General features: G+C 38.9%; 1 protein-coding gene across 2 annotated transcripts in view; it reads left to right on the top strand.

The window, feature by feature from the left end:
- Positions 1–20,716, top strand: part of Mnd1 (meiotic nuclear divisions 1) — a 77,137-nt gene that overhangs the window by 50,549 nt on the left and 5,872 nt on the right. Inside the window, exons 7-8 of one of the 2 annotated variants that reach the window (XM_034500868.2) lie at positions 12,613–12,657; positions 18,853–18,980. In XM_034500868.2, the coding sequence (XP_034356759.2) occupies positions 12,613–12,657; positions 18,853–18,959 (152 nt within the window). In that variant the 3' untranslated portion in view covers positions 18,960–18,980. Of the gene's footprint in view, positions 1–12,612; positions 12,658–18,852; positions 19,105–20,716 lie in introns of those variants that run through there. The other variant, XM_034500867.2, reaches the window with a different exon arrangement.

Raw genomic sequence — 20,716 nt, 5'->3', positions numbered from 1 at the left:
ACCACCACCACCACCACCACCACCACCACCACCTCCTCCTCCTCCTCCTCCTCCTCCTCCTCCTCCTCCTCCTCCTCCTCCTCCTCCTCCCCTTCTTCTTCTTCTTCTTCTTCTTCTTCCTCCTCTTCCTCCTCCTCCTCCTCCTTCTTTTTCTTCCTCCTCCTCCTCTTCCTCCTCCTCCTCCTCCCAAGTGCTGGGATTAAAGGCGTGCGCCACCACCGCCCGGCATCACTTCTAAACATCACTTATATACCATGAGACTCAAGATTGAAAACAGCTAACTATTGCTCAGTAACTTAGCATGTCCCAAAATAAGCTTTGGAGTACTTATAAAAATCTAAAATCACCTAGCAAACAATGCTCGCTTAGAATGCAGGCTAATGTCACCGGTTGTGCAGGCTAGGAAAGTGATGCAGAATGAACTGAATAAGGTGTCAGACAGGACAGAGTAATGACCCAGAGGCAGAGCCAGCAGGGTAGAACATTACAGTGGTCACATTTCCTGACAGGAAAATTGTCTCTTACATGACAGTTACACTGGATTGGATTAATAGCTGATTGCTTTTGCCAAAGATCAGATTAGTGTATTTGAAGATAGCAAAGAGAAAAGTTAGGTATTAAACTGGTGACCATGGGCTGAGGACATTTTAGCTTCACATATATATAACTGAACTCAGAAAGGAGTGCAGTGCTTGGTGGACCATGAAAATATCTATAAAAATAAACAATTGATTTAAAATTTTTATGAAACAGATTGTACTCTATTGCCCAGCCTCCTACAGCATGCAATATATACCGTAAATTATTCATGAATTTTTTTTAGTGAAAACTACAATTTCTACACATCTCAGAACTTTAAAATTGTTAGTAGCAGATGTCAAAAATCTCATCATTAAATTTAAATGACTTTACTAGGCTCTAACTTCTAACCCCAAATGTTAATGTGCTTTTTTATAATGAAGATTTTCATAGGATTTCAGCTATCAAGTTAGTCAGAAAGAACTGGATTAAAGGATTATGTGGTTTAGAAGTTGATTGTAATAGGATTTAGCTCTTAACAGCATAGCTCAGACACCCACATTACAACAATCAGGCTTATCCAAGCTGTCCTCCATTCATGTGGGACAAGATTTCCTGATAATAGTTCATGTAGACGTGGCTAATAGTAATTTCTTTTTAAATAATGTCTGCAGGAAATATTTGCAATTCATCCTTCTGGTAGGATCATTGATATCACTCACAAGTAACCAGGAAAGTGAGAAGTCAAAGCAACAGTTTTATTTAAAAAAAAAAAAATACTATTTCAGCCACCTTACTCATTATTTGAAAAGACTATTTAAACTAGATGTAGAAACTAAATTTCCACAAAAATACTTGAAAGTAAGCCAGGTATTGTGGCACATGCCTACAATCCCAAACTGTCTGGGAGGTTGAGACATAAAGATCAAAAGTTCAAGGCCAACCTGGGCAACTTAAATCCTGCTTTGTTTCCTGAACGCTGGGTGTGTGCTGTCTCTACCTGGCTGCCATGGTATATGGGTGTGTACCACTGCTGCCTGGCTGCCATGGTATATTTTTAAATGCTCAGTTTTGTATTAAATATTACAGGACATGCAAAGAAAGAAGAAAATGTACCTCCCAATCTACAATATAGAGGCTGCTCTGAGGAAGCAATGTTAAGTTCAGCAGACAAGTTTAGCAAGCTGTTGTAAACATAGTCACCAAAAGAGACCTGTTTATAAAGATAAAAGAAGGCCTAAACAACTCACAAAGCGCGTAGTATTAGTAAAGAAGTAGAAACCATATGAGAAGAACCGAGGAGAAACTCTGCAGTTTAGAACTGCAGCAACTGAGATGAGGTCAGACTGCGTGCAGTGTGGTTTGAGCTGACTAGAAAGAGTCAACAGAATGAAAGATGGCATAGTAGAAATGTTCTGATCTTAGGGAGAGGAAGAACCAATAATGAGAAAACATTTTCAGATTTCAAGACCTGCAGGACACCATGATCAAATTGTTCTAATTAAGGGGTAATTTTGAAAGTAGCAAGAAAAAACCAAATCATTGCAATCAGGGATTTTCACTGAGATTAGCCACTTATTTCTACTTAGAAAACACAGAGGCCAGAAGCGTTGGGAGGAGGATGCATTCAGAATACTGAAGGAAGCTGTCAATCAGGGATTGTATTTCCAGAAATAGTTCCTTCAGCACTAACAGGCAAAGTTAGATAATCTTAGTGAACAGCTACTAGCTTGTTATAGACGAACCCTTCAGAAGTATGAAGGGAGTTCTTCAGATGTAAGTAAAGTAACATTGCCATCTAAGTTGGCCAATATGAAGAAGTAAATCACCAGTGAAGGCTACTAGTTAAGTAAATAGACAATTTACATATATCTGATATATTTACCTGTTAATCTGATTTAGGAAACAGCTGTGTAAAGCAGTCATGTCTATAAATAACCACATGGTGTATAAAGCACAGTCCACTGCTATAGCCACATGGATGATGAAAGTGTCACCCAGCAGGAAGTCTTGGGATGGAGATAAAGGTGTTATTTATCTAAACTAGAATGCTATAAAGTCAGACATTAGTGCCAATCCGTATGATAATCACCAAAAGATAAATCTGGTAATCCTTAGGATAGTGCCAAAATACCAAAAGGTAACAAAACCACCCCTAAAGGACATGGTACAAAAATCCAGCAGGGGACACTAGGGGTTAAATTTCTTTTGTAGAGTATTTTCTGGCAAGCAAAAACTATGAGTTTCTTTTTTTTCCTTTTTATTTATTTATTTTCCAAGACAGAGTTTTCCTGTGTAGCCCTGGCTGCCTGGAACTTACTCTGTAGACTGGGCTGGTCTTGAACTCAGAGATTTTCCTGCTTCTGCCTCCTGAGTGCTGGGATTAAAGGTATGTGCCACTACTCAGTTACCCTGAGTTTTATTTTTAGTTTTGTGTGTTGGTGTTTTGTTTTTTCATTATTTTAGAGTGTAGAAATTTGAGGAAGAAAGGGAGACAGACAGAAAAACTTTAAAAAATTCCACTTAATACAAACATTAGTTTTGAAAAAATTGAAGGACAAAAGGGACATCTGACATAGTCCATTAGTTTCTTTCTGTTGCTATGATAAACATCACGACCAAACATAACTTATGAATGAAAGGGTTTCCTTTGGCTTGTGGTTCTGAAGGGTGAGTCCATAGTGGTGAGTGAGGCGTGGAACAGGGAGCTGGCCAAGCACATTTGCAACTACACACAGAAAACAAAGCATCAAACTGAAGCGGGGTGCAGATCTAAACTCCAAAGCCCACCCCAGTGGTGTGCTTCCTCCAGCAAAGCTCTGTCTTCTAAAGGTTTTGTGATATCCTCAAGCAGTGCCACCAACTGGAGACCGGGTTTTCAAATCTGAAAGAATATGAGGGACATTTCTTATTTAAACCTTCATACACGGGGAATGACAGAATGTCATGTAAATAGTATCTAATTATACTAAGTGAAAATGGCTTGTTTTCTAGTGAAAAGGCTGGGAACACCAAATGGAAGGAAATAAGTCAACTAATTATATACCACCTAGAAGAGACTCTTATTTAAAGACAAAAATATGTTGAAAGTAAAAGGCTGGAGGAAGACTTAAACAGTAATTGAAAGGGGTCATAGCAACTAAACTAAGAGCAAAGAAAATAGATTTTACGGTGAGTTATTGCTAGTGTGGAAAGCGCATCTTATGATGATGATGATGGATCACAACATGAAGTGTATGTATATTTGATGGTTTTAGAGACAAATGTCCTAGACAAGCTCCTGTGTTTGAATGCTGGTTCCCAGTTGATGCCACTGTTTGGGAAGAGTTAGTTGCTGCAGCCTAGCTGGAGGAAGTTTGCCCCGAGGGCAGGTTTGGGAAATGTGAAGCTTTTTATCCATTCTGTTTGATCTTTGCCTACTGTTTATATCTGAAGATGTAAGTTCTCAGCTCCCTGTTGCTCCTCCATGCCTGCTGCTTGCTGCCATGACTCCTGACCATAATGGAACTCTAAGCTAGAATAAATTCTTTTCTTCATAGGGTGTCCTTGGTCATGGTGTTTATCATAGCAACAGAAAAGTAATTAATATATGCAGATAAAACACAAATTATGAAATACATGGGACAAAAGCCTAAAGAAGTAAAGGGACAGATGGATAAATCAACAATAATAGCTGAAAGCTCTAGTATTTGAATACTGAATAATACTTTGAGCAAGGAGTTAAATGAGGATGGTGTAATCTGCTTCATGGCTCACCTGCTCCTTGTGCACGTGGCCCTGGGGTTAATCCCAAGCACCTCTTCGCTGAAGTCAAATGCACTAGAACATAAGGATGCGGATTTAACACTGAATTATGCAGGCATGTACAGATTCAGGCAGTGTTCAGTGATAGAATTCTATTGAATGTTTAAATAATTCTTTGAAGCTCAGAAATAGAGAACTTTCTAGGTTAACACTTGGAGCTAGCATCATTCTGCTATCACATCAAGACAAAGAGATAACAAGAAAGGAAAATTTAAGTTCATAGTACTTATGAGTTAAAATCTCAACAAAATTCTTGTCAGCCAAGTCCAGCAGCACAGGAGGATTACTCACCCTGACGGAGTGTCATTTATCTTGAGGATGCAGGGTTTGTTGTGCCTGTGAGACAGCACAGCCAACACACACACACACACACACACACACACACACACACACACACACACACACACACACACAATGCAGTAGCAACATATTTATAAAATAAAACTTGGTGGGAGGAGGGCAACCAAGTCTTTGTCTAAAAAATAAAAAATAATTCTTCTGGTTTTGTTTTTGATTTCATCTGAGGCAGAGTCTCACAGTGTAGCTTTGGCTAGTCTAGAATTCATTATGTAGACCAGACTGGCCTCTTAATTGACAGTTATTCCCCCAACCCCTGTCTCTGCTCCTTGGGTGCTGGATTAAAGGTGGATACTACCACACCCAGCTAAAAGGCATGCTTGTAAATTTTAATAGTCTTATGTAATTAACAGTATTCAGTAAACTGGGACTGGACATGAAGTTCCTCACCCTAAGCAGAGGCTGTCCTTTGGGGTCCCCCCTCATTATGAGTTCTGCCTGTACTAGACATTCTAGCCAGGGCAGTCAGTCAAAAGAAGAAGTAATAAAATACTCTGTTTGAAGAGAAAGAAGTAAAGCCAGTTGCTTTTACATTACATATTTTTGTATCTATATAGGCAATCTTCAGCATATTTATATATGTGGAAATAAATGCACCCACAAGAATTTTCAACAATATTTATATACACAGAAGTAAACATCCCTGAAACTATTATGACTAATAATGACAGAGGTTCACATTACCAAAATGTCAATACTTTAACAACCATATGTGTTTTCTTTGTTTGATTGTTTGGGGTATAGGGTTTTACTGTGTAGTCCAGGCTGACCTTGAATTATTGATCCTCCTGCCTTAGCCACCTCAGATGCTAGTATTTCATTACCATGCTCAAGTTTATTTGTATCTCTGTATGCTAACAATGAACAAATTGAAACTGAAGTTAAGAAACAAAAATTTGTTATTTTGCATTGTGTCAGTACAGATCAACTGACTTATGAATCAGAAGCTGTGTCTGAAAGTCATGAAACATTGTTGAAGCAAAAGAAAGAAATAGAAGTGACCCCAAATAAAAAAGAATATATTATTTAAACATTGAAGACTAATTATTTAATTCCAAATTTAATACAAATATCCAGCAGTTGAGGTGGTATTATGTCGGGTCAGGAGAGACATCAGTTAGTGAAATGGAACTGAGAGTCCAGAAGTCAACATGGTTGATTGTAATCAGGATTATGGATTCTCAGATCACTCAGCTGAAAAAGAAATCTTTTTTTAAATTTTTTTATTTTTTTTATTTTTTATTGGATATTTTATTTATATTTCAAATGCCATCCCCTTTCCCCATTTCCCCTCCCTAGAGAACGCCTATTCTATCCTCCCTCTCCTTTTAGCTTTTATACAATGTTTAAAATGCTAATCAAAGGCTTTATATGTTTGGTAATGCTCAGTAACAAGATGCCCATACAATCAGAAGTGTAACCCAATACCCAACCTAGATATATCAACTATCTTTGACTGGCGGAGACACATGAACATCTGCCTCCATGTTTCCCACCCCCTCCTCCCTCTCTGTCTCTCATCACCTGGCTCCTTCTCTCCTCTTCTTACTCCTCTTCTTCCTCTCCTTACTCCTCTTCCTCTCCTTACGCCTCCCACCTTAGCTCCTCCTACATATCACTCTTCCTGTTAAAATAAAACTTTTCTCTCAAAATACAATTAGAGCATAACTATACCAATTTGTGTCAGTAAGGTACAAGATAGACCTAATACCCAGTCCATCATTTTGTTGACTAACCAGAACTTCTGTCATATCTCCTAAGAGACTTAGTTCTGAACCTGGCTTTTTTCTTGGCTTTAGAATGAATGTCAGCTGAAAACCATCCTCTCAAATCTTTTCTCTCAAAGTAAATAGCTGGGATTGGCTATGAGACTATACGTCTTCAACCCCATCAGATATCCAGAATGACTGAGTTAACTGAAATTATGGGAAGCACAAAGCATAGCTTCTAAAACTTAGCCAATTTATAGAGACTGCTGAACACCTGGACAGTCCCTATACTACAAAACGTTGGAGCATCTGATCTTCTGGCCCAGGATCATGTGACAGACCAAGTGATGCAGAATTATTAAGGGCTGATTACTCTGTCTTGGCAGATATAATCAGTCGACTATTGCGAAAGTGTGTCCTTTTCTGGACAGTAATTTGTCTGTAGATGAAAAGAGGCAATTCTTGCCTAGTGGCTGACTCACCACAATTGGAATAACTCCAAAGATGCTCAATTTCTTCCTAGAATCCAAGACAGGAAGCTGTCAGGAGCAGACAGGTCTCTAAAATGAACGTTAATACCAAAATGTTTGTAACGTCAATTCTGTGGATTTCTGACATTTTGAAAACCAACTATCCATGTAAGGCAATCTGGACTGTTGTCTGTTAACTCCTCTCAGCTATTTCTAAATAAAATATAGAAAACACCCTAACAATAAACTCAGAGCCATGAATTTGCTTTAGGCCCTTAACTCACAGGCTAACCATCTCAAATCAGTTAGAAAAGTTAAAGAAGGACTGGGTCTAAGCCTTGTATTCCTAAGTGTGTTATATAGGTACAATGCCTATGAGAGTAACAATATTAGTCTCACTTTTATATCAATAAGAAGCTCATACCAATGAAAACCTTAAATTTGAAATCAAAGTAAATTTTGTACCATTTAAGAAGTTATAACTTTATCTTAATAACAATTATGGCTATGCAATAAATCCTAGCTAATCCTCCCTGTTTCACCAAAACCACTACTTTTCCCTAGAAAGACAGCCCAATATTAACCACCTCAGTCCCCAAGCCCAGGGAATAGGGGCGCCGACTCTTCATTAACTTCTTCAAGCTGATTATGGGTGTTGAGATATTAGAAGAGGGGGAGGAGGAAGAGTAAATTGATAAGCCTCTGGCACTGTGTCTTTACTGCATCCGGCTGAAATTCCAGGACATCAGAGGTTTGAGCAGGTCTGCTCAGCTTGCTTGATGAGTAGATACAACAAGGCTGTGTCTGCAATATACAATTCTCAAAACAAATCTTAATATCAAGATAATTTTTTGTTTGAATTCTGGAATCTAGTCTTCTGTTGACCTGCCTCTATCATGTCTAACCCATATAATTCTGGGAGTTTCTATGAGGGTGTGCTCCCACCATCCTCCCATTTTTGCCTTTCTGCTCTCAAATTTCCCAACATCAGGGAATCCAAACTTTCAGGCACCTAGGCCCTCCACTTCCACTGATGCCTAACCCCTTACCCCATTCCCCCCCTCCAATTACTATGAGGGTGTGCTCCCACCATCCTTTCATTCCCGCCTCCCTGCTCTTGCAATTCCCCAACACTAGGGAATCCAAACTTTTGTCCACTTCCACTGATGCCTGGCAAGGCCACCCTCAACTACCTATACAGGTGGAGCCATGAGTCCCTCCCTTTGTGTTCTTGGGCTGGAGATTTTAGAATGGCTACTCCAGCTTGTTTCTTAGGATCACTTGCTTGAAAAATTGTTTTCCAGCCTTTTACTCTAAGGTAGTCTGTCTTTGTTACTGAGTTGGGTTTCCTGTATGCAACAAAATGCTGGGTCCTGTTTATGTATCCAGTCCATTAGCCTAGGTCTTTTAATTGGGGAATTGAGTCCATTGATGTTAAGATATTAAGGAACAGTGATTGTTGCTTCCTGTTATTTTTGTTATTAGAGGTGGAATTATCTTTGTGTGGCTATCTTCTTTTGGATTTGTTGGAAGAGGATTACTTTCTTGCTCTTTCTGGGGTACAATTTCCCTCCTTGTATTGGAGCTTTCCCGCTATTATCCTTTGTAATGCTGGGTTTGTGGAAAGATATTGTGTAAATTTGGTTTTGTCGTGGAATATCTTGTTTTCTCCATCTATGGTAATTGAGAGTTTTGCTGGGTATAGTAGCCTGGGCTGGCATTTGTGATCTGTTAGGGTCTGTATGACATCTGTCCAGCATCTTCTAGCTTTTTATAGTCTCTGGTGAGAAGGCTGGTATAATTCTGATAGGTCTGCCTTTATATGTTACTTGGCCTTTTTCTCTTACTGCATTTAATATTCTTTCTTTGTTTTGTGCAGTTGGTGTTTTGATTATTATGTGACAGGAGGTATTTCTGTTCTGGTCTAGTTTAGTTGGCGTTCTGTAGGCTTCTTGTATGTTTATGGGCATCTTGTTCTTTAGTTTAGGGAATTGTTCTATAATTTTGTTGAAGATATTTACTGGCCCTTTAAGTTGAGAATCTTCACTCTCATCTATACCTATTATCCTTAGGTTTGGTCTTCTCTTTGTGTCCTGGATTTCCTGCATGTTTTGTGTTAAGAACTTTTTGCATTTTGCATTTTATTTGACAGTTGTGTCAGTATTTTCTATGGCATCTTCTGCACCTGAGATTGTCTCTTCTATCTCTTGTATTCTGTTGGTGATGCTTGCATCTATGACTCCTGATTTCTTTCCTAGGTTTTCTATCTCCAGGGTAGTCTCCCTTTGTGATTTCTTTATTGTTTCTACTTCCATTTTTATGTCCTGTCTGGTTTTGTTTAATTCCTTCACCTGTTTGGTGTGTTCTCTTATAATTCTTTAAGGGATTTTTGTGTTTCCTCTTTTAAGGCTTCTACCTGTTTACCTGTGTTCTCAAATTCTTTGAGAGTGTTAAATAAGGACATAAATATGTCCTTCTTAAAGTCCTCTATTATCATCATTAGAAGTGATTTTAAATCTGAATCTTGCTTTCCGAATGATATGGGGAATTCAGGACTTTCTTGTGTGGGATCACTAGGTTCTAATGATGCCAAATACCCTGGGTTGCTGATGCTTATGTTCTTGTGTTTGCCTTTCGCCATCTGGATCTCCTTAGTGCTACCTGCCCTGTCTCTGACTGGAGCCTGTCTTTCCTATTATCTTGGTTGTATCAGAACTGTGTGGGGTGGGTGTTACTACTGGGGTTAGAGCTGGGGCCCAAGATCTGCTCAGTGCACAGGCGCAAACAAGAAGGAATCAGTGCTCTGGGCCAGGAGTGACTTCCAGGGTCCTAGTGTGTCCCAGTTACTCCCTGTTTGGGGCGGATATTGCTGTCTCCTTATCTAAGATACTGCCCGGGTTAGAGCTCCTGGAAGTCCCACTTCCTCTGGGTTCTGTGAGATTGGGGGCAGAGCTGCCGCCCGAGATCTGCCAAGAAATCTTTTAATGCTGTTGGGCACAGTTAAATCTACAAGTGCAATAAATAAACCTGGACCTTACTGCTTACTATAGCAAAAACTGAGTGCTCCAAAGACCTAAATATAAGGGCTCAAGCTATAATTCACTCAAAAGGAAACACAGGTGTGTATTTTTCTCTCCTTGGATTAGCCAGTATGATATAAACAACAAAAGAAAATATCCTTGAGTTTTATTAAAACTGAAAACTTTTTTCAAATATCAAGATAGTAGAAAGATAAATAATGAGAAAAAATGTTCTATTTGACAAATAGGCAATATCCAAAATATATAAAGAACTCATAATTCAGTAGTAAAATCATCAAAATGCCAGCTTAAGTGGTCAACAGATTAAACAAATGTTCTTTCACAGAAATAAACAAATGGCAATTAAAACACAGCATTGGTCAGTAGCAGATCAGAACCATAGTGAAATATCTGTTCATATCTGAAATTTTCCCCTATTTTTAATTTAATGTGTCTGGGTGCTCTGCCTGTGTGTATGTCGATACACCATGTAAGTGAAGAGTCCATGGAGGCCAGAAAAGGGTATCAGATTCCCTGGAACTAGGGTTATAATTGGTTATGAGCTGCCATAAACCCAGGTCTTCTGAGAGGGCAGCCAGTGCTCTTAACCATTGTTGAGTCCCAGATGGCTACAGTTTTGTTTTTGTTTTGTTTTTAAGATCACAAATGTTGGTGAGGATGTGGAGAAATTGGAACCCTTGTGTAGCTTGTAGGATTACCAATGCAAAATGGTACAGTTACTTTAAAAAGTAAAGGTCGGGTATGATGGCACACACTTAGAATCCTGACACTTTGGAGCAGAGGCAGGAAGATTGGCAGGTTTAAGGCTAGCCTGATCTATATAGTGAGTTCCAGGTGAGCCAGGAACTTAAGGTAAGACCCTGTCTCAAAGAAACAAAGACCCCCATTTCAAATTATTCATTCCTTAAAATACTACAGACCATGCAAGTCAGCCACTCTGTTTCTTACAAGAGAATTACAAGTATGTTCAATGCAAGTATTGTTTAGATTAGTGGAAATGGCCCAATGTCTGTCAGCAGACAAATGGGTAAGCAGATTGTGAAATGCATTTTACTATAAAAACAATAGGTATTGATGAACCCTGAAAACACTGGTGTATGGAGAGAGCCAAATGCGAGAGAATACATGTTTCCTTCACATGAAGTATCACCACAGGGAATGCCATAAGATGGAAAGCAGATGGGTGATTGACAGGGCCTAGAGAATGGGGGATGTTGTCTGCTTTGTGTACATGGTTTCCTATTGTTGATAAGATGTTCTGTAATTAAGACAGTGATGATGATTGTAGAATCCACTGATTTGATAAGGTAAAAATCTGTCTTTTATAACTTATGTTATTTTCAATAAAAAAAAATAAACATCAGAGCTGGGAGAGATGGCTCAGAGTTAAGTTCTTCTAGGAGACCTAGGTTCAATTCTCAGAACTCATGTGGCAGCTCACAACTGTCTGTAACTACAGCTGCAGGAGCTCTGATAACATCACACAGATATATATACAGGCAAAACACCAGCACACATAAAATAAAAATAAATTATTTTAAAAAGTAAATGTCAGCGGGACACGGTGGTGCATGCCTTTAATTTCAGTACTCAGGAGGCAGAGGCAGACAGATGTTTGTGAGAAAGTGGGTCCCAGGATATTAAGGGCTGTTACACAGAGAAATCCTGTCTCAAAAAACCAAGCAACAAACAAAAAAGTCCTCATAAGTAATATTTATGCGTGCTTGGTCATGGCATTGTTATGTTCTATCTAAGGTGACTTGAAAGATATTTGTACAGATACGTTTAGTAGCAAAACACGTATTCATTACTTTAAATTTTTTGTTTTTGAGAGAAATTCTTATGTGTAGTCTATGCTGGTCTCAGACCTGAGATCCTCCTGTCTCTGCCTCTAGCATGAAGTATCAGCCATGTGCCTGGCTAAGATTATATATGTAACATATAAAGCAAAGTCAACATTTCCTCCTATGGGCTTACTTTCTTGCCTCTAAAATGTTTATTTTGTTTTTGAGACAGTCTCTTAGAATGCACTCTGTACACCAGTCTGGTTGGGAACTTTCAGAGATCCTCCTGCTTCTGTTTTCTAAGTGTTGGGTTAAAGGTGTGAAACACTATGCCTGGTTTTGTCTCTAAAAGTTTTTAAAGTCAGATTTATCATAGTGTAAGAATATATACAATAAAACTCTTAGCACTAAATTGTTTTTATCATCTGATATGGCAAGTTGTTCTAGAAACATCTCATTTAAACCTGTACTTTAGAGGCTGGCAAGGTATCTTAGAGGATGAAAATGTTTGCCACCAAGTCTGAAAACCTTTGCAAGAAGTCCTCTGACCTCCACACCTGTGCTGTGCTACCCCCCATAAACAAGCAAACAGATAGACAGACAAATAAAGTATATAGAATAAGCCTGTCCTTTAAAGAAGTCAGTATAGTGGTGATTGAGATTTAGAAAAGGAAAGCTGCTCACACTGTCTTTCTGTTCTTTACTGAATGTAACTATGAATAACCTTCAATTTTCTTGAGCATTTGAGCAGGTTTTTAAGATGCAGTGTTAGAGTACTCTTTGAGCTTTTTCATGGTAATTTCTAATATATGTGTAACTTATAATACACTGGTTCATATCCGTAGAGGGTTGGAGGTAGTTTTATATGTATAAATAACTTCATATTATTTCATCTTTTTTTTTTTTTTTTTTTTTTTTTTTTTTTTAGGTCAAGCAAATAAAGTAGCTAAAGAAGCCGCCAATCGATGGACTGGTAAGTAGGACAGTGATGACAGTGAAGGCTCCACCATGGTGTGCAGTCCAGTGCCTTCACACCAGTTATGACTCGTCTGTATAAAAATATATTTCTGTGAGGCCAACAGTAGCTCCAAGTTTAATTTATGTCTGACTTTTCCTAAGCTAAGTTCCTGGTGACTGAACTTATATATCTAATGAGGTGTACTTGAAGTTCCATGTGGTTTTGCTTTTCTTTGGTACTGGGGGTACCAAAGCATGAGGCTTCACACATGCCAGGTGAACACCCTCCCGTTGATCTGTATCTGCAGCCTACAGTTTCATGGATTTGAATTTATAATCCATTCGGGAGTTTCATGGAATCCTGAAGGTTTGTCTTCTTGCAAGTAAGAAGAGCTAATGTGTTGTGAGGGCTCTTTGCTGCTTTGCTGTTGTGAGTCTGTGGTGTGTTCTCATCTTATCTCTGTGGTCATCCTCAAGGTAGATGTGATCAGTGCCCCTCAGTGTGAAGACAGTCAAGGTCTAAGGGGTACAAGGCCACAATGCATTGTGCAACAGGAATTAGACCAGCTTTCTGATTCTTCACTGAAAGCCTGCTTTCCTTTTCTGATCTACATCTAAGAAGTAGGAGTTAATGGGGCACTGTGACACCAGGTGTGGTGGCGCCTGCCCACAAGCTTAGCAGTTGGGAGGCTGAGGCAGGAAGACCCTGAATTTAAGGTTGGCCTGGACTCCAGTGGGATTCCATCCTGTGTCAATGCTCTTCCAATGAGTTCTGTGTGCCCTAAAGTGTAGGAGGAAGTAATGATAGTTGTGATTTATACACAAGTGTGATTGATAAGATTAAGCTTGCCAGAAGTACCACTGATGTTTCCCACTATACGATAATAAAATGGTGGTGACTGAGATTCTCCACCTGGGGACAGTCTAATGCTTCCCATGTATTAGTCCTTATCACTGTGCTCCCAGGGAGGTTATGTATAGGGCTCAAGCAGAGACAGGAAGAATTTAGGAGGCTGTCGAGTCTCAGGTTAGCCTTGGAGAGCAGGCATGTGTGCCAGTTTCCTGCTGCTGGTTCAGGCTTGGGTTTCACAGAATATTTAAACCTCATTTTCCCTAATCCATTTTATAATAAAATAAATAGTATTAATGACTATTTAAGTATTAATGACTCTTTAGCCTCCTAATTATCAGTCTATCTAATCTATATCTATCTATCTATCTATCTATCTATCTATCTATCTATCATCATCATATATTTATCTTTATTTTATTTATATTTATTTTATTATGAGGTGTTTCCTAAACAAAATAATGCTTTAGTGAAGAAAAGAGAAGAGAAAAAGAGCAGACATTGTGTCAGGTCAAGTGTAAGTGAGAAATCCATTGTTAGGCATGGTGATACACATCGGTAAATCCAGGCACTCAGTAGTTGGAGCAAGGAAACCAGTCTTGGCCACTACTGGTCAGTAGTGAGTTCAAGGATAACCTGGGCTACATAAGACTTTCCCAAAAATGCTAAGAACAATAACAGTGATAACAAATGTAATATATAGTTTTAAGAAAGATAAAATTTTGAGTGTGCAAATGAAGCAAGTGGCCTTATGGATTAAAGATACGATGGTCAGGGGCTGAGATGGGTGAGGACCTAAATTAGACCCGAGTGGCAGAAGGTGAGAACTGACTCTGACCTCACATCACCATGCACCATCACACACATACGCTCACTCTGCCCCTACCACACCACATAAATAAAAGTGTATGATTTTCCTTGTTGTTTACAAGGAACAACACAGCAAGCAGTGAGAAGAGCAGCACATGTGTGGCAGAGGGAAGCCACCCCAATGCCTCATTTGCTCCCTGACCCTTTGAGCTTTTCTGAACTTGTGTTCCATCTTGTCACTGTGAATAATGCCTGCTTCTCATTTTGAGGGGACTGAATAAGAGTCTGAAAGCTACTCTCTTCAGATGGTATTTCAGATATGCGCTTCCCTTTCCCTTGTTCCCCAGTTCACTGTAAGTTCTAGTTAAGTAAGCAACTATAAGTTGTTTGCTAACTTATCATAAATTTCCAAAATTATCATTAGAAAAACTGTGGGAAGAACTTTTCTTTATGGTTAGCTGCAAACAAAACAAAAACAACAACAACACCCTGAGAATTTGAAAAATTATAGAAGGAAAGTTTTTGGGTTTTGTTTATTTTTAGATAGGATTTCTCTGTATGCAGCCCTGGCTGTTCTAGAATTCACTCTGTAGACCAAGCTGGCTTTGAACTCAGAGATCTGCTTTCCTCTGCCTCCCAAGGACTGGAAGGGATGCTCTTGTGATAACAGAATTTGTTGTTCAGAACTGTGTTTCCCATGCTCTGAATGTGGCCTAGCTGGCAGGCCGTTCAGCCTGCACAAAGCTGAGCTGGATCTCAGCTCCAAATATGACTGCATGGTAAAAACACTTCCAAGCTCAGCCCTATGGAGGTAGAGGAAGAAAGGTCAGTAATCAGTGCCGTCTCACACTGTACGGTCTTTCTCATGCTAGCTCAGGCTAGCGACCCTCTTTAATTCCCACTGAAGTCTGCAGCTTGCTCATTTCACATAAACATGTGTTAGGAAAAGATGAAGATAAAAGATAAAGTGAATTACACTTCAGAAAAACCTCCTTGACTTCAAAGTGGTACTTATAGCAAAAATTATACTAGGTATCAATTAAAGCCTAGTTTCTTTTTACCCAACAGTACCCTTGAACTGTATCTAGAACTAAGAACATCCAGACTAGAGAGATGGCTCAGTTGTTAAGAGCACTCACTGCTCTTGCAGAGGACCCAATTTTAGTTCCCAATTGTAGTTCCACCTACATGGAAGCTCATAAACCCCTGTTTAACACCAGTTCTAAAGTACTCAACACACTGTCCTGGCCTCCAAAGGCTCCTGTATGCATGTGGTATAAATAAACTCATGCAAACACATACTCCAGGCTTAGTTTGGGTGTTATTGCTGGGAGAGACACCAGGACCAAGGCAACTCTTATAAAGGGAAACATTTACTTAGGGCTGGCTTACAGCTTCAGAGGTTTAGTCTATTATCATCATGGCAGGAAGCATGGCATCATACAGGTACACATGATGCTGGAGGAGCTGAGAGTTCTACATCTCAATCTGCAGGCAACAGAAGGAGACTGTGTGCCATACTGGGCATGGGCATAGCTTTAGTATATGAGAGACCTCAAAGCTTACCTCCAAAGTGACACACTTCTTTCAACAAGGCTACACCTCCTAAAAATGCTTCTCTCTATGGGCCAAGCATTCAGACACATGAGTCTATGGGGACTATACCTATTCAAACCACCACAATATAATAAATAGCATAGTGTTTTATTTTGTTTTTATGTATAATAAATACATAGTGTTTTATTTTGTTTTTTGAGTTTCTTTGTGTAGTCCTGGTTGTACTCTGTAGACCAGGCTGGCCTTGAATTTAGAGATTACCTTCCTCTGCCTTCCCAATGCTGGGACTAAAGGTATGTACCACTGATCAACTTTTAAGAATATAATATATTCTGATTATGGTTCCCTCCCAACTCCTCCTAGAATTCTTCCTACTTCCCCACCCACTTAAATCCATATCCTTTCTTTTTCTCTCTCATTAGGATACATAGAGACATCTAAGAAAATGATGATAAAATAAAAACCAACTAGAAGAGGACAAAACAGACAAACAGAAGAAAAACCAAAGAAAAAATTCAAACACATAGTCATAGAGACACATTTGCACACACAGAAATCCCATAAAAACAAAACCATAAATCAAAATATATAATATTTTAAAAGAGAGTATTGTCTAAGAATTCAATATTTTAGTTTATAGAATGAGAGCTAGCCCAAGGTTTTAAATGTGAATGAACTGCTATCTTGTTAAAGTTTTTTGACACTTTACATCTTATTTAACAAGTTACATCATAATAAATTCAGGTAGTAGAGACTTTGTTTTCTGTCCTTCGAATCAAAAGACATCTTAGTGCATGAGGTGGATAGAGTTCACCGCAAAAAATCCTGCCCACCTTATTCCTATGTTGATATTAAGTATAAAACCATATGAATTAACAGGAATTCTATAGGTACTAATGTTGTTTCTTTTAAAAGAGTGGTCTTTACCCACTCATAAAATTCTATGCATTTGGAAAATTATTTGATAGGGAATGTATTTTCAGGAGATATAGCACTGTTTTAAGAAGGCAGACCTTCAGTGGCCTGAGGAAGGTGTTGACCAGCATCTTTTGTTTTTAGTGTTTGGATGTTTTCTTGTCCTTAATGTGAACCAGAAGCTCCTTTCTTCAGAGATGCTGAATATCTTGCTTTGGTACCTCTTTTCTCCTCTCTTGACTCAGGTTCACAGCTTCATCCCACAAGCACCTCTGCTGTGTGTCCTTGTTTCCTGGAAGTTCTTCCACATTCGTGTAGCCCTTCCTAGAAGGCATGTAATACTTCCTCTTTTTCCTCTGACATACATACAATTTTAGAATTGTTTGGAGCTACAATAATGGTGTTTCTTCTTGTGTCATCTCGAAGGCATATATTCTGCACATCCTGTAGTCTCTGTGATTCTTGGAATCAGCCGGGCTTTGCTGACTGCAGACACTAATAAATTAACACAACCTTAGCAGATCCTGGAGTATCTCATGTTTGGAAAACATTCTCAAGTTATGAAAAATTAAGGTTCATTTTAGGTTGCTATGAGGAATAGATTTTTAAAAATTCTATTGTTAGGTTTCTATAACACATTCTTATAAAAACAGTGATATTTTGTTAGCACGATTGATTCTTTAAAGAATTATATATACATATACAAACACACATATACAGACATACACACATACTTGTGTGTGTGCGTGTGTATGTGCGTGTGCCTGTGTATGTATATGTATACAATACTAACCAGACCAAAAGACTATTCAGTTCAGTGCCTTTCTTTCCAGCTAGGATACAGTACTGTTCGTTTCACATGAGGTAGTAGTATTTATTCTAGAAAGAAAATTGAATTCCAAATTTATATTTATTTAATACTTAGAAACAAGTCCATGGGAATAGTTTATCAAAGAAAGCTCCAGTTCCATGTATTGATTTGCAGGATGGTAGATTATAGACTACAGAGTAATTTAACAGCAGAAATGACTACTCTCAGCAATCTGAAGGCTTGGGTCCTGTTTCCTCTTAGGCCATTCTGCCTTGTACATGGCTGCCTTCTAAGTCCTCCCATCTTCTTTCCTGCCAACCAATGGTCTATCTCTCTTTATGTCTTAATTATAAAGATACAGTCAGGTTTTGCTAGGGTTTACCTTAATGACTTCATTTTAAGTCAGTAATCTTGTTTCAGAGATTCTGCTTCTAGAACATTGTAAGCTGGGTGGTTGGTGGCCAGGAGGAGGAATGGCATGATATGGCCTCAGTGCTTGGAAGGTCTTGCATCTTTTATTCATTTTTTTACTATGAATGCACTATACTCTAAAAGACTTGGAAAACCTGCACCATTGTTGTTGTGTTTGTGGAAAGCATTTTAATTAAATGTTAATGTAATTTACGAGAAATATATAGATTGAGGGGTTGAGGAAGACTGTCATTCTTATGCGGTGGGGCAGCTGCCTTTGAACACTGGTGCTGTCCTGCAGTCCTTGCTGCCAAGCAGTGATGCTTGAGTGGTAGGCGTTGCCTCGCTTTTGTTACTGCACTGGGGTAAAGATCCTTATCTCAAAATCTTTTATACAATTGGAGGTTTCCCCTTCAGGGTAAACTTCTTTAACCAGGTACAACCCTTTTTTCAGTAGTACAATACAAATTCACGGTAAGTATGCCGAGGACACATCTGTTTCTGTGTTATTTTAAGAGGAGAACCCTTTTCACCCCTCTCACCTAGTCCCTCAGGCTGGCCTGATTGTCTGGAAGCTATTACTCAGACTGGAAGGACAGAGGTCTGGAGAAAAAGTGCTCCCGTTGAGAGCAAGAGCAGCTGAAATTGTTGAGGGAATGGAGCCTGGCCTCTGTAGAAATGTGAGAGACTCCAGGAAGCTGTCCTGTCTGTAATGTTCTCCCTCAGCATTCTTAAGGAGCAAACCACTTATTTTAATATATCTGAGAGTCAGCATGGATACAAATAATTAGATTGGGATGTTTTATGATTGTGTGTTTAATTCTCAAAAATATTTTTCTGGTTTTTTTTTTTTTTAGATAACATATTTGCAATAAGATCCTGGGCCAAAAGAAAATTTGGGTTTGAAGAAACTAAAATTGATAAAAACTTTGGAATTCCAGAAGACTTTGACTACATAGACTAAAATGTTTGGTGCTGAACAAGGGTCTGTGAGCTTGTGAATATGTCACATTTTAAACATCTAACTAATGTTACCCAATTATCATCTATCTGTTAATTGTTTATCATTTTGTAGCTTTAAATAAAGGATGTTTTCTGCTTTTTGGTAACTGTCTCCCACAGTACTCACTAAAGCAGAGTGGAGCAAACAAAGCCACCCATCCCAGTTAAGTCAGGTGTACATGGGATTCTTCAAGAGCAAAGACAACATGATAGAATGTCTAAGTTTCATTCAAATACTAAATACTGAATCAAAGACAGAGAGAGAAAGAGACAGAAATAACCTTTAAACCCAAAAGGTTGTTTCACTTTATTGCAATACTTGGTGGAAGCATTTATGACTGGCATTCAGTTTGCTGCTACATCTTTGCAAATTTCAAATGAGAAAGTGCAGCAAATTGTTGTACCTTCAATTTAGAATTATAATTCCTCAGACATGGAGACTGCTTTCTTCTAATGCTTAGTACCTTTCTGCTGGAAAGAACAAGCCCATGGCCCACTATCTTAATTTATGCCCTTTCAGAAGATGAAATGTCTCTGTTTCTTAGAGCACATAAAACATTGTGATTCTCTGCCAACCTATTTTTTTTTTTTTAAAAAAAGAAAAAGTTTAGCTTAGTCATTTGAAGTATTTGCAGACACTATAAATTAAAAGACAAAAGCCAGTATGGCAGGGTCCACTACACATGCCTTAATATCGTCACACTGTTCAACTTTGGTCTTCTTTAAGTTACTTGAGCCAAGTGCTCCATATGTCTGAAATGACCCAAATGGCGTCCAGGCCATTTGCTAGTGAATCAGGCCTTTGTGTTTTCAGGAGTTGCTCTGGGCCTACTTAATCCCTTCCTGGTTGTGGGCGGTGCAGATGGGTCCACCTTTGTTCTTGGAGCCAGTTTATGTTGCTAGGGCAACAGATCTTTTTACTAGGTGAAGAATTTGATGTATGAAATAAAAGAATAGAGCTTAGCGTGGTCCCTCATGCTTTTAGTCATGGCACTTGGGATACTGAGGCAGAAGGATTGCTGTGAATTTGGGACCAGCCTGGGCTGCAAAAGAAAATTAAAAAAAAAAAAATTTAAAAAAAAAATACAATACTATACAGTACTAAACATGGACATTCTTGAGAGTTTTCAGAACTAACTTACTAATTTATTGCTTCCCTGTTTAAAGTGTTTCTATAGTCAAAAAAAAGCCTTTTCCTCCTAATTGCTGAGGTGCTATTTTGAAAGCAGGTAACTCGTGATTTGGATCTTCAGGAGGATGGTAGGAAGGGAGTCAGGTGGGGAGCATTCATGAACTAATGAGATTGTGGCCCTCCCTCAGCCACAAATGCACTGGTAAATGGTTAATAGATGACTCTGAAGGAGGCTTGGCCACTGAACACAGTGTTCGTTGTGTTGTTGTGTTACAAATATGCCTGTAGGTGGTTCATCCTGACAATGGGATGGTAGTGCAGAAAGGAGGAAGGTGGCATGCCACCTAGGTGTGGCATGCTCTCGTGTAGTGTTCTTGTCATTTCTGGAAGTTTTAAAAACATTTTATTTATGGGGGCAGGCAGGGCATGCCACAGGTATACACTGTATAGATCTAGGGCAGCTCGGAGGATCGGCTCTCACCTACTTGCCTTGTTGAGTTAGTCTCTTGTTGTTTCTGTCTCTCCTTGTATTCCCTGCTTCTTAAGAGCCTCCAGGTAACTCCTCTGTGTCTATTTCCCATCTTGCT

This window comes from Arvicanthis niloticus, chromosome 4, assembly GCF_011762505.2.
Source record: "Arvicanthis niloticus isolate mArvNil1 chromosome 4, mArvNil1.pat.X, whole genome shotgun sequence".
NCBI lineage: Eukaryota > Metazoa > Chordata > Mammalia > Rodentia > Muridae > Arvicanthis > Arvicanthis niloticus.
The sequence above is the reverse complement of the archived record's forward strand: the minus strand, read 5'-3'. Positions and strand labels throughout refer to the sequence as shown.